Below are 18,429 nucleotides of genomic sequence, written 5' to 3'. Positions count from 1 at the left end.
ACAGATGTATTTTGTGGTGCTACAATTAAGTTGTTTCAGCAATTTAAGGATGAATTCAGCCTCCCTAATTCTATGCACTTTCGCTACCTCCAGCTCCGCCACTCCCTACAGACTCAATTTTGAGATAATTCTCCTAACCTAGAGCAATTGGACATTCTAAGTAGAATAACCGGGCTGGGCTCCTTAAAACTTATTTCAGTATTTTGCAACTCTCTTCTCTGCCCAACCGCTACAACACTTGGCTATCGATTGAAAGATCGCTGGGCTCATGAAGGATGACGAATAGGAAGACGTGTTAGATACCTGTAAAAAGGTCTCTCCCAGGCTCTCAGATGGCCTCACACAACTTATATATCATGCACAGATCTTATCTGACCCCCCCCCCCCCTACGCCTGACCAAATACAGACCCGACCATATCCCACTATGCCCCAGATGCGGTAGCCCCACCAGCAACTTCTTCCATCTCATTTGGTCATGCCCAATAATACAAGACTACTGGTTCCACATAGTGAAATTTATACAGGACGAGATGGGGTCCCTCCTAACATTATGCCCTAAACAATTTCTACTGGGAGTGTTCCCAGACTCGGATACATTTCACGTTATATTCTTACAAGAAAAACTATTCACAGCTAGATTGCTCATAGCGTGTAAATACCTCAGGGTGGTGCCACCGACACTCCAAGAATGGATGTCTGCTGTTAACAGTGTTTTACCCTACAAAAAAGATCTTTATGTCCACAGGGGCTGCCTGGCCAAATATGGGAAGATTTGGGGCACTTGGTTGGATACTGCATCCACATGCAATGAGACAGCTGAATGACCTGAATAATCTGAACACACAGTCTGTTGCTTACAACGTATCCGAAAAGTTGGAATACCCGTGATTATAGATTCGATTATTGTGCTTGTGTAATGCAAATAGAACTGTATGAGCTCTCCAGTATATGTTATTTATTTCCATTTTATCTTGCTTATTGATTGTAATACCAATGTTAATACTCTGTAAACACATACTCTTCTCGAATAAAAACCAAGTTATTTGTAAAAAAATAAAATAAAAAAAGCAGCAGATATCCAAGTTTGAGATTTGTATATTTTACTTTTAGTGCAATATACCATTTTTTATACAGCGTTCAATTCAAGTCACTCTAGCAGTGTATCCAGTAACATTTCTCTAGGTCTGTGTTAGCAACCTTTATGGCTGCACAAATTTTAGGTTGTCATGTAATGTGACTGCAGCAGATGATATTGTCATCTTGGTGAAGTTTTCTGCAATGAACTGTGCAATTGTCGGTGACATGGAAGAAAAGCCTGTGCGGAGTGGGTGTGCCTAAGGACTTGTGGCACTTGTATATGAGTGCAGTATTAAGACATAACAGAAGGTGCCAGCCCGTATTGCTTCAGGGTGACTCTAGCCTCTGACAACGAATCAACTATGCAGCACAAACATGTGGAATATTATAAAAATATCTAGCAAGCAATTGTCCTAGGAGTTGGCAACTTGCTGAATTACATTAACCCAGAGAATGTGAGAGGGCACCACACATCAGAAATCTGCTTTTAATTTTACTTGTCTTGACATTATACCATTTTCACATTCACAGCTTTGTGATGTACTCTGTTATTCCTTATTTGTGCAGTGAATCTGGATTGGCCTGGTCTCTAAATCTGACAGCAATATTTACGCCAAACATAAAACCATCAAGATTGGCATATTACAGCTATATGTAGCCAAAGTTAATATGTCAGGATACAAACACTGCTTGACTGCTTTGATTTTGTAGATGCGTGATACAGGGCTGTCAAATAAAAGGCGCTTGTCATGCAAACAATACATTTTTTAAAGTGTTTCTAAACTCAAAAATAAAATTATAATACAACTTTACAGGTTCTTAGTTGGCATGGTGGCATTCCTTTATTAGGCTTTTACCCTTTATTTCCACAGTTATCCTGCTTGTAACACAGTATTCAGCTGATTTGCTAATGGAGTGGAGAATCTTCACACAATAAATAATATGAATATTCATTTCAATTATCCAGTTATGTGAAAATCAAATTCCAGTTTACCTATTTAATTTGCTTGCGATTGGGTATGGTTCATTATAAAGTCGTAAAAACAAAAACAGTCACAAAATCCATTATTCATAACATAACCGTGCATTTACTTAAATTTCAGTATACTTTATCATATCCCAACAGCTTTTGACTCCACCAATTGCCACTGTTTAGCTATCATTTTTGTAACTATTTTTTCACATCCTATAAGGCAATAATCCTGCAGGGAAAACGTTTATTAACTAAAAAAAGCAAACAAAAAAAAAAACATTATAAACAGCAAATCCATCCACTCCTGCATTGAACTTGAGTGTATTTCAAAGGTGGAGACTGCAAGGGACAAAATAGGCAAAGGCATCAGTTCTACCCACACCCCAAGGTATAGATACAATCTGACTACCTATACATGCATCTTTTTGTACCTACTGTGAAGAGTCAGCCTGGGGCAGGGTTAAGAAGGGGTTAATTGAAGAGGGTAGGTACTTCTCCTTCAGACCTGTTTATTGCCAGCTGAGTTGAAAATGTCAGAGAGGAGAAATGTTTTTGGAGAGAGATGGCTGTTGAGCTGTCAAAGCTGAGAGGAGCTTGAAGCTGGAAGGACTCCTGCTACCTATGACTTGATCCTGCTGGGTGAGCTTACCTGAACTGGGACTTTGCTATGTTATATGCTATGGCTGGGAGGACTATCTTATACTGCGAAGAAGAGTTTTTGTGTTGTTTGAACTGCCTATAAAGACAAAGCTTGTCAATTTGCTGTTTCTTTTTGCTGAATAAAGCCTTTTAAGTTAACTGAACTGTCTGAGCCGGCTTGTCATCCCTGATCCCTTACACTACATAGAGGAAATTCTAAATACTAAAGCTGGGCAAAGGGAGATTATATGCTGTATGACTTAAAAATGCTTCCCACTATGTGAATGCCCTTCTGACCCACTATAATTCATAGTAAGCCATGTATAGCTTGTGGGGCTTTATATAAACCCTCTGTGCTTATAGTCTCCCCCGGGGTTCATCCTCACTAAAATACTATTTGCCTTGTTGTCTATGGCTTCAGAATTGTCACTGACGTGCAACAATTATGCAGGCAGTAAAGTCATATGGAAGCGAGAACACCTTATCTACATCATTTGTGCCGATCAGTGGGTCAGAAAGTATTGAAGCCAGAGGATTAGCATGCTAGCCTGACAATTAGCATTTTCAGCAGACTAGAAATAGCATCTTACATTCTCTCAATATACTGTACATACATTTGTACTGTTATGTATCATAATTTGCTAAAATATATTATTGCTGTCATTTTGTGTATTTTAGTTTGTATATCCCTTTATGACTGACATTTCTTGTGTGCATTCTGCAAAACTTTTTGAGAACTTTATTTTTGTACATGTTTCTTTTATGGGCTGTTTTAATCTAATCCAAGGAGTTGTCTAACACACAGGCTAGGAGTTCAGTCAGAAATACAGACAATCACCATTCAAAATCTGCATGATGTTTCTGGAGGTCATTTATCTTCCCAATAATTTGTGCTATGAGTGCAGCAGATTATACACAGAGGTCTTAGTGATTACATTGTCCACTGCTCTGTACAATTGTTTACATTTATAACACCCCTTGTTACCAGCTCTCTGCCAAAAATTATTTTCAAGCTAGGAAATCAGTTGCATAAATTACGTTATTGTGAAAGTTCATGAAAATAAAATTCTGATTAAAAAAAAAAAAGATCTACAAATATGATCTTCTCTATTTCTTGAATGTGCAACTTGGGAAATCCGCGTTACCCCCAGTGGATACTAGTGAACAAGTATATATAAAAATAGTTGGGCACAAATAGTTGGGCACTCATATTTAGCACTACCTGGCATGACTTGAGTGCACCTCCTCTGATATATCATTATATCGGTTATACGATTGTTGTTAAGCTATGACTATCTTTGTATAGCAATGTTCTATTAACCACGGCCAATGTAGCTTTGTTATTGTGACACCTTCTCAGCGATACGAGAAGGTGGCAGCACTTTTTGTACTTGATTTTTACCTGTCTCACATGACTGTATAATGTGAATCGTTTAATAAAATCGTTTATGTAAAAAAAAATTATGTATATATATATATATATATATATATGTATATATATATATATATATATATATATATATATATATGTGATGGTGCTGCAATCTATACAAAAAAACTGAAATATTCAGTTTAGAAAATAGTGTATAAAAATGGAAATAGATAGTCAACCAAACCAGAAAAATACCAACATGTGCAATGACACAATAAGTGTGCAACACCAGTGCTAATTCATACAGGTGTGTTGCAAAACACAAAAACTCAACAAATAAATGGAAACCAGCATACATAAAACTTATGCTAAGAAAACTTGTGCTAACAAACACACATAAAAATCTATATTAAGTGCAAAATAGTCCATTAAGATCACTCCTCAGGTACACAGCCCCAAAGTGTTTTTTTTTTTGCTACAACATAGTCCCATACGACAGCCAAAAGGATAATAAAAAGCCAGATGGCCTCTTACCAGAGATGTAGGATCTCTATTACAGAGACCAAATGGGCACAGTCAGGGGGGATCACGCAGGCAGGAACAGCGATGTTAAGCATCCGTCAAGATCCTCTCCTCCACCGGTAACGCCAACCTCCAGTGCGCTTCACAAAACCCACATTTGAGGGCAAAAGACTTTTAATGGAAACATCATGAAAGGAAAGAGGGAGGCTTCATAGTGCAATGTGTTTTTAAAATCCAAAGTTCATTTATTCAAAAACGGGGCACAACACAGCACCACTGCAATCTTAAAAACAACAAATGTAAAGGTAACATGTTTTTTCCGTTGCCAAGGTTTTTTACTGATGTCTTTCTAAAAAAAAAAAAAAAAAAAAGAACATTTTAACCCCCCCCCCCCCCCCAAAAAAAAAAAAAAAATCAAGAAGCCAAACCAGATTTAATCAAGATAGCAACATAAATCACAGATAACATTGTGTCATTAAGTACTAGAAAGAACAGTTTTACTTGTGCATTATTATATTTGCCACATGGTCTCATCACAGGCACACTGGAGCAGGCTTGCGCTGCAGAGTACATATATTATATGAGAGCCGTGTTACCTGTCAAAGGATTTGTCTATTCATTCCTGAGTTTTACATAGCCATGCCCACCAGGTTGGTGGCCTCTCTTTTCTTAGCCACAGCTAAACCTGAGCTCCAGCCATACCTTCAGTTTTTCACAGTGTGCATTATAACCTGCAACAAGATAGAGCACACCTAATTTCCTTGCGGGGGAAAAATCGTCATCATCTAGCTCTTTCTTCCCCAGCCAAATTGTCCCTTGCCCACCCCTTTTATTCATTGGGTTATATGTGCCTAATTTAAACTTTATTGTGCGGTAAAGAGGTTCATTTTCAAAGTATATATAGTTCATCTTTTTACCAGTCTTTTTAGAAACATGTAAGGCCGCGTACACACGGGCGGACTGTTCGCCCAACCTTGTCCGCTGAACAGTGTTTGGGCGGACAGTCCGCTCGTGTGTGGGCTTTCAGCGGACAGTTTCAGCGGACAGTTGGACGGACAAAGTCTTTCGGAAATTCCGAAAAACTGTCCGCTGAAACTGTGTTTGAGCGAACAGTCCGCCCGTGTGTGGGCTTGTCCGCTGTACTTTCGAAATGAGCGGACTGTTCCCGCTCGGAAAGTCCGCCCATTTCGAGCGCGTGTACAGGTAGGCGGGGCCCGCGAAGGAGACGTCGCGGGCTCCGCCGCCGGGAATGGGCTTAAAGGGGAACCCCAACGCCGAAAAAAATCGGCGTGGGGTTCCCCCCAAGTCCACACCAGACCCTTGTCCGAGCACGCTACCCGGCCGGCCAGGAAAGGGGGGCGAGCGAGCGCGCCCCCCCTCCTGAGCCGTACCAGGCCGCGTGCCCTCAACATGGGGGGTGCCTTGGGGAAGGGGGGGCCGCGCGGCCCCCCCACCCCAAAGCACCTTGTCCCCATGTTGATGAGGACAAGGGCCTCTTCCCGACAACCCTGGCCGTTGGTTGTCGGGGTCTGCGGGCGGGGGGCTTATCGGAATCCGGGAGCCCCCTTTAAGAAGGGGGCCCCCGGATACCGGCCCCCCACCCTATGTGAATGAGTATGGGGTACAATGTACCCCTACCCATTCACCTGTGAACTAAAGTACAATAAAAAACACAACACAGAGAAAAAATATTTTATTGCACAGCTCCGGGGGTCTTCTCGCCGGACTCCTCCGCTATGTGTGTGTAGCTCTTTTGCTAGCGGAGGAGTCCGGCTTTCTTCCTCCCCGCCGCCGGCCTCTTCTCCCGACTTCGGGGGTCTTGTCCCCCTCTTCGGTTCTTCTGCCGGGCCACCGCGCCTGGTCCGGTGGCCCGGTCTTCTGTCGCCGTCTTCCGTTCTTCTGTCGCCGCCTTCGGTTCTTCTGCCGGGCCACCGCGCCTTCTTGTAGCTCTTTTACAGGCGGTGGCCCGGTCTTCTGTCGCCGCTGTCGTCGTCGTCGCCGCCGCCGCCGCCTTCCGTTCTTGTTCTTCTTCTTGTTCTTCTTCTTCTTCTCCTGGAGATGTTGACTCGACGATCTCTCCGGCCGGAATGCCAGAGCCGCGCTGTGCGGTCACTTATATAGTGACAATGGGGCGGTGTCACATGGTATATGTCACATGGGTTGGTCACATGGGTTGATGTCACATGGGGACTATGACATCGTAAGGGGGCGGGGTCACCATGTGACCAACCCATGTGACATATACCATGTGACACCGCCCCATTGTCACTATATAAGTGACCGCACAGCGCGGCTCTGGCATTCCGGCCGGAGAGATCGTCGAGTCAACATCTCCAGGAGAAGAAGAAGAAGAAGAACAAGAAGAAGAACAAGAACGGAAGGCGGCGGCGGCGACGACGACGACAGCGGCGACAGAAGACCGGGCCACCGCCTGTAAAAGAGCTACAAGAAGGCGCGGTGGCCCGGCAGAAGAACCGAAGGCGGCGACAGAAGAACGGAAGACGGCGACAGAAGACCGGGCCACCGGACCAGGCGCGGTGGCCCGGCAGAAGAACCGAAGAGGGGGACAAGACCCCCGAAGTCGGGAGAAGAGGCCGGCGGCGGGGAGGAAGAAAGCCGGACTCCTCCGCTAGCAAAAGAGCTACACACACATAGCGGAGGAGTCCGGCGAGAAGACCCCCGAAGACCCCCGGAGCTGTGCAATAAAATATTTTTTCTCTGTGTTGTGTTTTTTATTGTACTTTAGTTCACAGGTGAATGGGTAGGGGTACATTGTACCCCATACTCATTCACATAGGGTGGGGGGCCGGTATCCGGGGGCCCCCTTCTTAAAGGGGGCTCCCGGATTCCGATAAGCCCCCCGCCCGCAGACCCCGACAACCAACGGCCAGGGTTGTCGGGAAGAGGCCCTTGTCCTCATCAACATGGGGACAAGGTGCTTTGGGGTGGGGGGGCCGCGCGGCCCCCCCTTCCCCAAGGCACCCCCCATGTTGAGGGCACGCGGCCTGGTACGGCTCAGGAGGGGGGGCGCGCTCGCTCGCCCCCCTTTCCTGGCCGGCCGGGTAGCGTGCTCGGACAAGGGTCTGGTGTGGACTTGGGGGGAACCCCCACGCCGATTTTTTTCGGCGTTGGGGTTCCCCTTTAAGCCCATTCCAGGCGGCGGAGTCCGCGACGTCTCCTTCGCGGGCCCCGCCTACCTGTACACGCGCTCGAAATGGGCGGATTTGCCTCCGCCTTACGTGGGCGAGTCCGTTCATTTCAAAAGTTGAGCGAACTGTTTGCCCAACCTTGTTCGTCAAACAGTCCGCTCGTGTGTGGGCAAGTCCGCTCATGCAAATTTTGAGCGGACTGTTTGATGAAACTGTTTGCCGAACAAGGTTGGGCGAACAGTCCGCCCGTGTGTACGCGGCCTAACTCTTTCCTCAGTAAATATACTTCTGTGGTTATATACAGTAATTGAAATGTTTAATTATAATATTATGACTATTTACATCATAGCATATATCTAAAACTGTGCAGTAGCAAACTATGTTTTGATATGGGTAGCAAAATAAAATTGATCTTTAACGAGTGAAGTAGAGTTTGCTGGCATCAGGCACAGTATATTTTTGGCACAGAATCAGCTTGTTAACGGCACAGAGGTGAATATGTATTAGCATATGACCTTATTAGTGTTAGGGCTGAAAGGATAAGGATGTTTTTTTTGTTGTTTTTATTCAAACCCAGAGTTCAGCTTAACAGTAAAACAGTGCAGCCCTAGACATGTAAGAAATTTGTATGGTAAAGCTAGCCCTAAGGGTTTTTTTCCCCAAAGTCATAGAATCAGTGCTACCAATAACATGTCACAACTGCTCAATACATTTCCTTCTTGAAACTTAAAATACTGTATTTTCTGGCGTATAAGACTACCTTTTACACTTAAAAAAAATGCCCAAAAATCGGGGGTCGTCTTATACGCTGGGTATACAGGTATACAATGCTGCCCGATGGATGTCAGCCCCCAAATGTCTGCTTATACTGTATGTGGCTTCAGCTACAAACAGTATACGCCATTGAGCCCATCCCGGCGAGCGATGTATTCTATTAATGAATACAGAGCCTGCTTGGATTGGAGTAACAACCTCTGCCAATGTAGCCTGCTCGGATTGGCTTAGAGAGAGAGAGGCAAGGGCTGATGATGCTACAGCCTCTGCCAATCCAAGCAGGCGTTGTATTCATTAAAATAATACACCGCTCGCCATACTTCCCTGGGTAAATCCATTCACTGATCTACTACTATACATCCTGCTATTTGCCTTTGAGGTCCCAGGCACCCAAGAGGGATAGGTAAATCTGGGACATATGACAGGGGGTTATTAAATGCATTTTGGTGGACAATTCCCATAGAATGTAACCCAAAAGTGGTATAGGTTTGGTTAGTGAAAAATTCTACTTTCCAGAGTTGTGGCATTCAATAGATCTCTGTTTGTGTTATTATTGTTTGATTTACTTTATGACATATCACAGCATGGTGGATGAGTAGTTGGCATTATTGCTTTGTGTTTTTTAATGGTTCTAATGTTTTTTTTAAAATGGTGTTGCCTCAGAAGGGGGGTAGTCTTATACCGCTAGTATTGCCCAAAACCTATGTTTTCACTTGAAAAATAGGGGGTCGTCTTATACGCCCAGTCGCCTTATATGCCGGCAAATACGGTACATACAATAAATCTGGTTCATCGCCTTCCTTCATCTAATTTACCATTTGCTTAAATCAGTTTTTATATTTTGTGACGAAAACTGTAGACCAAATCCATTTTTATTTAATTGCGTGAAATTTAAAATTGTAAGCTTTTTTAATATTTGAAACATTTTCCATTTCAGGGGAAGAAAACTTGTTGGCAATATTGAAAAGAAGATGGTGGAAGTATATGTTCTTAGGCATTATTGACATAGAAGCAACATATTTAGTGGTCAAAGCACACCAATATACCACCTTCATTAGCATACAGGTAAGTTATTTGACAATTTTAGGACATATTAAATGTTTAAAATATATGTTAAGTACATTTTTTATTTAGTTTTAAATAGAGTGTGAAAGAGTTAGAACCCCTATCAGGTTTTTATTGCTTATTCACCTCTCTATTTGACCTGGGGACCATTTTTGCCACAACAAAAAGTGATGGGATTCCAACATTTTAAAGAATTAGAAGTGAAGTTTTCCGATGATGACACTTGTTTTGGTGACAACTGTCAAAGTTTCCATTCACTCCGTCACCAACAAGACACAGACTGCAAAAAAAAACAAAAAAAAAATATGAATATGACTTTTGTGTCTACCATAAAATAGTTTTCTCTGTTTGAGGAACACAGCAAGAAATGGTATTAGATTGGTCTTTTAGATTTAACAGAACTGGCTGATCTGGAAGAGGCCATGGAATGTCAGCTATTAGATAAATCCAAAGTCAATCAAAGAAAGAGATTGCCCTCGCATCTATTACTACTAAGTAAATGAATGAATGGAATGAAGAATGCAACTGCCTATTCAGAAACTGCAATTTTGGCAGTGTAAAGTAATGCATGTTTGATCCCTTTATAAGATGTCTGACAATGCTTTACTGTATATTATGTAGCCATGGTGTTGCAGCTAATAACAAATAATTTGCCAAATCACCCCACTGCCAGATTTCATACATCACTTCCAGAGACAATGTACAGTCTTTTGCAAGCTTTGTTTTTGTTGTTTTTATTGGGCGGTACAATTTGGGGGATTAGGAATATGGGATGCCCATAGGATAAGTTATTGCCATCCTATTTAAGAAGTACATTCTTAATAAAGTTAGAGCCAGAATATTGAATGTGCAAATTTAATTAAGTATGAATCTCCTCCTGCATTTCCATGCAGACTGTTGCTCCTCCTGCGGCTCAACCTCCGCAGACTTTTCCATCTAATGCTCCGTACACACGTCCGGTTTTCCCGTCGGAAGAAAGTCTGAAGGTTTTTCCGGTGGAATTCCGCTGAAACTGTCTTGCGTACATACGATCACATCAAAGTAAGACCCTCAAGAATGTGGTGACATACAACACATACGATGGGACTAGAAAAAGGAAGTTCAATAGCCAGTAGCCAATAGCTTCCGTCTCGTACTTGCTTCAGAGCATACATCATTTTTGGTCTGTCGGAACAGCATACAGAGGAGCGGTTTCCTGATAGGAATTGGTTCCGTCTAAAATATTTAGAACATGTTCCATTTCTAGGTCCATCAGAAGTTGACATAAAAAGTCAGATGGGGCATACACATGATCGGAATATACGATGAAAAGCTCCCGTCTGACTTTTTCTGTTGGACATTCCGCTCGTGTGTACGCGGCATAAGAGTTCTCTTACCATCCAACCGTGTGGTGGCAGAGACATCACTAATGACTGTGTAAAAGCAATGTTCTTAGATCTCTTTCACCTCCTACCCATAACTTGTTTCCGCCTCTTCACTTGGTTCCTCCTGCACAAACTTGAAGTTACTGTATTGAAATCTTTACACATCCTCTTCTATTGAATTGTAGGGGCCCACTCTGAATAAGCCTCTCTACTGTGGCTCTGGTTGCTCGCTGCCACTAGGCCTGAAGCCTTCAGAACCTCTCCCCGGAGGCCCAGTGGATTAAAAGCATACCTTCTAGGAAATATAGACTACTGTTCCCAGCCAGCCCAACTTGCAAATCATGTGCCCTCAGGTAGCATCGACTTGACACAGATACCCACAGTCTCTTTTCTGCTTCAGGACTCCCCATCATCCACCGTGTGTATTGATGAAGACTCCATTAATGACCGTGTACTAGCAGAGTTCCCTCACAGACTCCTTGGCACTTCCAGCCCTTGGCACCTCCAGCCCCACTGTGGTAACACTCGCTGACCTTCCAACAGCCCTGAGTCCTTGATGAGGAACTTTGACTGGACGATGCATACCAACACTTTCATCTGCCCCTCTGCTCCAGGAGTTCCTTGCCATCCAACTGTGTGGTGGCAGAGACATTGCCAATGACTGTGTAGAGGCTTTCCTCTGTTCCCTCACGGCTCTCCCTGGGCCTTCTCCTGTGATCGGCACCCCCCCCCCCCCCCCCGATGGGGATGGCCTCCTGCAACTGTCTAACATGCCATTCCTCACTTCACCCAGCTGACTCTGACTCCCAGTGGAAAATTACTTCAGCTTATATATGAGGCCCGCCCCCTGCCACTACCGATTGGGGATTGGTCAGGGCTCACACATAAACTGCCTCCAGTTCCAGGCCCAGTCCCTTTTCTACAACATTCTCCTCAGAAACAGGGGAGGTGCCTCAGAACTGATGTGCAGCTGGTTACACCCACTGCTACTCTGACCACTCCCAGCCCCCAGATCAAAACAGAAAACCAGACAGGCCTAGCATGCAGCATAGGCCTGCCTAAATTTGCCTGTGCTGGCTAACCTAGTAAAATAAACCTTACTAGCACCTACAGTGCCTTGTGAAAGTATTCGGCCCCCTTGAACTTTTAAACCTTTTGCCACATTTCAGGCTATCTATCAGGGTATCTATTGGTAGAGGGTGCTACAATTATTTTTAATGACATAGAAGTTCTGTGTTGTCATTGAGTTCTCATGTACAATGCAGGTGCTGTCGTGGTTTGCTCCAAAGTCATCATGCTTGAATCCACACACACAACCATACATATGTGTGCCAGAGACTCAGACGAGGAAGGCAACAGCAAGTATTTGAATGGCACACACAGTGGAATAAAAACAGTGCCAGAGTGGCAGACAAGTAAATAAATGAACAAGGAAATTTAAAATGAGTACATGCCCAAGTAAAAAAAATAAGGAGGATTTCCTGGTTGGCAAAACACCTCAACTGAACTAAATATGCAGATCAGGTAAAAGACCAAGTAGACACAACAACAACCAACCCAGATAGTGGAGCCATAACTCACATACCCTGCCTGTAATCCTAGTATATAGGAAAACAGCAGAATAAAGGGGGAGAGTAATAATTTCCTCAAATATTTACAGGTCAATGCACATACACAGTCTCATAATCAGATAAGAGGTAAAAACTTCTCACACAGCATGTAAACTACTCATGACTGCAAGTCTTCAGACACGGGGACAGGATGAACACTGCCACAGCTCTGATCACAAAAACTCCACAAGGAATACCCAGAAGTGCTGGTCTGACCTGATGGCAGGGTCCTGTGCTAACTGGAACACAGATGGGATGTCACTGCTGTCTGAAGGACCGCTGCATCGAGATCACTAGTGAATTAAATGAACCGACAAATTATATCTCTTTGGCTATCTGGATAGACTACCTGGCATGATTCTACTAGTAACTGTTCATGGAAGAAAAAGCCTTCAATGGAAACATCCAGCACAGAGGAAGGAGAGATCCATTCTCCTCAGGGCTCTAAGCATAACTGTCAGGATTTGAGGTTGTTATGGGTTTATAACTGTAAAAGTTTATAAAGGTATACATCACAGAAATAATTTTAAAGAGTCTTTCAGTGATGACAGGAAAACCTTGCTTTGATTTCTATGTAGTCACACACTTCACAAAGGCTACTTGTAAACAACAGTGATACAACATGCCATTTACATTACTTAGGGGTCTGAAGATAAATTATTCAGATACAGTATTTTCATAGAATAACACTGTAATTTATGTTTGGTGGATGGTGGTTTAATCTGGAATTACTACTGCTATTGCTGAGCAAAACACGGGTGCTGCCAGAGTCCCAAGTCCCAAAATAAAACTAGTTAATCATATAACACAGCTGCAAAAAAATGCACAGAGCTGGATGGTTCACTACACATAAATAACCACTTCAATACCCCCTTCCTGCCCAGACCAATTTTCTGCTTTCAGCGCTCTCACACTTTGAATGGCAATTACTCAGTCAGGCAACACTGTAGCCAAACATAATTTTTATCATTTTTTTTTCACACAAATAGAGCTTTATTTTGGTGGTATTTAATCACAACTGGGTTTTTTATTTTTTTTTCGACATAAGTGAAAAATGAGCAAAAATCTTGGAAAAAAAAACTTTTCTTTTAGTTTCTGTGATAACATTTTGCAAATAATTAATTTTTGTTCATAAAATGCAGTATAAAATTTATACTGCTACATATCTTTAGTAAAAATAACCCAAATAAGTGTATATTATTTGATCTGTGTGAAAGTTATAGAGTCTACAAGCTATGGTGCCAATCATTGAAAATTGATCACACCCGATGTACTGACCTATCTGATTTCCTGAGGCCCAGAAATGACAGGAAAGTACAAATACTCCCCAAATGACCCTTTTTAAAAAGTAGACAGTCCAAGGTATTTAGTAAGAGGCATGGCGAGTTTTTTGAAGTTGTAACTTTTTTCCACAATTCTTGGGAAATTGAAGAAATTATTATTATTTTTTTACACAAAATTGTCATAATAACAAGTTATTTCTCACATACAGCATATGCATACTTCCAATTGCACACCAAAATACATTCTGCTAGACCTCCCGAGTAAGAAAATACCACAAGTGTGGGACTTTTTCACAGCCTGGCCACATACAGAGGTCCAACATGCAGGGAGCACCGTCAGGCGTTCTAGGAGCATGAATTACACATCTAAAAACTAGCTATTAAACTTGTGAAGGCCCTGGAGCACCAGGGCAATGGAATTATCCACAAAGTGACCCCATTTTGGAAAGCAAACACGCCAACGTATAGTCTATGAGGCAAAATTAGTCTTTTGAACGGTTAATTTTTTTCACAAGTCTTCGAAAAATGTGGAAAGCAAATGAAATAATAATAATAATTAATAATAAATATATTTTTTTACACAAAGCGGACAATTTATAAGATATTTCCAACACACAGCATGTACATAGCAAAAATTACACCCCAAAATACATTCTGTATTAGAGTATGGCGATACCACATGTGTGAGACTTTTACACAGCCTAGCCACATAGAGAGGTCCAAAATTGAAGTAGTACCTTCAGGCATTCTATGAGCATAAATTACACATTTAATTTCATTCCTACCTATCACATTTTTAAAGGTCAATTATTTGGTGGGATTTTTAGGGGTGCCAGCAAAGAAAGAATGTCATTATAATGTTCCACAGTAGATCTGTAAAACTACAAGAATTGTTATTGTTACATATAAAACATAGGTAAAGCAGGTGGGGTAAGTAGCGCTACCTCTACTACAGTGCTGAAGTAAATGGATAATAGTAAATCATATGACATGATATATATGTGCATTAAAAACCATGCGCATAAACCATAACATGCAAAGAGAGTATTAATAATAACACCACGTATGTAATAAATGCTAATGTGCAAAAAATTAATTAGTCTTCTACGTGACAAAAACCCAAATGGCAAAAAAAATTCAGTCCATCTATTGATAACCAGTGTACCAGTCAAAAAATGTGTACCAGCCAAAAATATAAAGTACACCAAACCATATAAATAAAAATAAGAAAAAAAAAAAGTCCAAAAAAAAATATTGTTTATAAAGTTAATGAAGCTCCAAAATGACCAAGTGCTCAACGAAACCGGTGACTATTGTGCTCCCCCTCAAGGGTCCCCACTCACCAACTCCTGGGCTGAATCCTCATAGGAAAGAGATATAGCTCCCATAGTGTAGTAATAACGTTAAATTTATTAAAAATTATAAGATTAAAAGAACGTGCACGGCTGTTCGCTTCATAGGCCGTGGGGTGTAGTAAGATGGTGCCACCTTTGAGAACGTCCATGACGTAACAAGTAAGGCGGAGCCACACACTTGCGTAATTTCCAGTACTGAAGTAGGGAGCCTGGAATGCAGTCTGAAAGCACGCTGCAAACTGGCCCCGCTTTATGCTGTATTTAACCATAGCTTGTAGATGATTTTAGGAACTACCCTATATGGGAAAGTTCTATGTTTTTAACTTTTTAATAAATTTAACGTTATTACTACACTATGGGAGCTATCTCTCTTTCCTATGAGGATTCAGCCCTGGGAAACTTCTGACCCTCTTTTTTTGGATACTATGAGTGCTGAGTAGGAGATTGGTGTGGATATCCTGTTCTGCTGGAGCGGGTAGAGGAGCCACTGAGAGGGGCTACCGGTAAACCACTGAGGAAGCCATTACGAAAGATTATCCATGGCCATTTACATATGCCTGTTACTCCTACATAATTTGTATTGAAATTTTTAATTATGTTTTATATGTAACAATAAAAATTCTTGTAATTTTACATACCTACTGTGGAGCATTATAATGACTTTCTTTCCTTGCTGGCACCCTTAAAAATCCCGCCAAATAATTTCCTTTTTTTTACATTTACATACAGGGATGTTGGTGCCTTTTATCTGCTATTGCCACCCACCCATGTTACCACTTTCCAATTTTAAAGGTCCAGGAGCACCAGGACAGTGGAATTACCCATTTTGGAAAGAAAACACCCCAACGTATATAAATATTATATGGGCTGCAGACATGTACTCTGGTAATTTGATGTGCTGCATATAGTTGCTCGGGTACTCTTATGAGCTGAAGACAGATGCTCGGGTAATCTGATGGGCTGCAGATAGGTATTCGGGTACTCTTATGGGCTTGTGACAGGTTATCGGGTGGGCCGGTGATAGGTACTTTGATGCTGGTGACAGGTACTATGATGGGCTATGACAGGTACTCTGGGGCAATGACAGGTACTCTGAGGGGCAAAGACAGGTATTCTGATGGGCTGTGACAGGTCTTTATTTGGGGGGAGATCGGACACTGTGCTTTTACTTTTTCCTTCCAGATCTCCTCCTCACACAGTGAGGAAGATTACCTGGAAACAGCATTGTTTATATTTGTAATTTCATTGGCTCTTTACCCTGATCGGGATGGGCTGTGTCTGAGGGACACGTCTCATCCCTGATTGGCGTGCACAAGCGGCAATCACGAGCAGTACACATGTGCCCAGCTGTGATTGGACACAGCCGGTCACGTGGTAAAGAGCTAATCCCCAATCGCAGCAATGTGGGCCCCTGGGAGGACATCATATGACATGCAAGCAGAATGGGAGGGTGTTCCTGCAGACATCATTTTACTATGGCTCGGTATGGAAGTGGTTAATCAACATGGCATACTAAAATGAGCAAGTGTTTATAGTTTTTACATTAGTAAACATTGCATACCCTGTACTGCACAATCATGGTTAAAAAAAGTACATCTATAGATCCTACCATTACTCCACACATTGTTTCTTCCTAAACACATTTTTATTTAATTTTTAAGTGTATACTGCTGTTAACGCAGTCGTTCAATTTTAAGATTTCCTACTGTCTCCCCATGTGTAATCTGTTGTAGTAGATTGAATGTATATTATGCCTAAAATGTAAGGCTATATACTTGACTTTAAAAGGTAATAATTTTAACTACAGGCAGGCCCTAGTCGTATTTTAGATTATGTAAAGAAACTCAGCAACAACACATCTGACACAACTCTCTATTTAATATTAGAAGCACTTCTGCAAATTGATCATGAGCTTTATTAGGTAGGTATGCACAATTACACAGAAAAATCTTCAATTCCATATAAATTATAAAAAAAAATGGTGAAAATTACACATTCCATAGTCTGCATTTATTGCTGTGGGAAAACAATTACAAATGATGGAAATTGAATAATTTGCATATAATGTTTGTGGAGGACCACACTTCACGTTTTTCAACCTCTGTTCCATTCTTCAGCTTAATTGTCTAGACTTTCCTTAATTTTATGGCTGAACATTAGCCACAGTGGGCCTGTACCTACAGGGGGCAGAAACAAGGAGTTGTTTTTTCCTGGGTTTTTGGACGCCTTGGGCTGTCAGGGTGTGGATTAAATGAGACTGGACATTTTTCAAACTGGAAGAGAACCGGTACTGGATCACTGGAATGCTGAGTTTGTGGGAACAGTGCCTCTGAGAACATAAGTACTGCATTAACACAATATTAACCACTTCATCCCTGGAAGATTTTACCCCCTTCCTGACCAGAGCACTTTTTACAATTTGGCACTGCGTCGCTTTAACTGACAATTGCGTGGTCATGCAACGCTGTTCCAAACAAAATTTGCATACTTTTTTTCCCCCCATAAATAAAGCTTTCTTTTGGTGGTATTTGATCACCTCTGTGGTTTTTATTTTTTGCACTATAAGCAAAAAAAGTGACAATTTTGAAAAAAAAAATTTTTACTTTTTGCTAATAAATATCCCCCATTTTTAAAAAACAAAAAATTACACATTTCATCAGTTTAGGCCAATATATATTCTTCTACATATTTTTAGTAAAAAAAAAAATCAAAAAAATCGCAATAAGCGAATATTGATTGGTTTGCGCAAAAGTTATAGCATCTACAAACTATGGGAAAGATTTATGGCATTTTTATGGCGTTTGCATTTTTTTACTAGTAATGGCGGTGATCTGCGATTTTTAGCAGTATTACAATGGACAGATAGAAGATTTTTGACACCTTTTTGGGACCATTGGCAATTATAAAGCGATCAGTGCCATAAAAATGCACGGATTACTGTATAAATGTCACTGGCAGGGAAAGGGTTAACACTAGGGGCGATCAAGGGGTTAACTGTGTTCCCTCACTGTATTCTAACTGTGTGGGAATGGAACTAATCTAAGATAGATGACAGATCGCTGTCCCTACGTTGTAGGAACACACAATCTGTCTTCTCTCCTCTGACAGCACAGTGATATGTGTGTACACACACACACACACATCTCTGTGCTGGCTCTCACGCTTGCGATTGCACGTGGCCGGCGGCGATCATGCCCATCATCCCCAAGCCGGTTGGGAACTGTCTAAAAAAAATATTACTGAAG

At 41.8% G+C, this 18,429-nt stretch overlaps 1 protein-coding gene across 2 annotated transcripts in view; it reads left to right on the top strand.

The window, feature by feature from the left end:
- SLC35F1 (solute carrier family 35 member F1) overlaps positions 1 to 18,429 on the top strand; it is a 487,635-nt gene that overhangs the window by 356,793 nt on the left and 112,413 nt on the right. For both annotated transcript variants that reach the window (XM_077487047.1, XM_077487046.1), the window contains exon 3: positions 9,445 to 9,572. In XM_077487047.1, coding sequence (XP_077343173.1) covers positions 9,445 to 9,572 — 128 coding nt within the window. The remainder of the gene's footprint in view (positions 1 to 9,444; positions 9,573 to 18,429) is intronic.

Source organism: Lithobates pipiens, unplaced genomic scaffold (genome assembly GCF_037356315.1).
Source record: "Lithobates pipiens isolate NorthernLeopardFrog02 unplaced genomic scaffold, aLitPip1_a1.2 Scaffold_18, whole genome shotgun sequence".
Lineage (NCBI taxonomy): Eukaryota > Metazoa > Chordata > Amphibia > Anura > Ranidae > Lithobates > Lithobates pipiens.
This window is presented reverse-complemented; position numbering and strand designations above follow the sequence as displayed.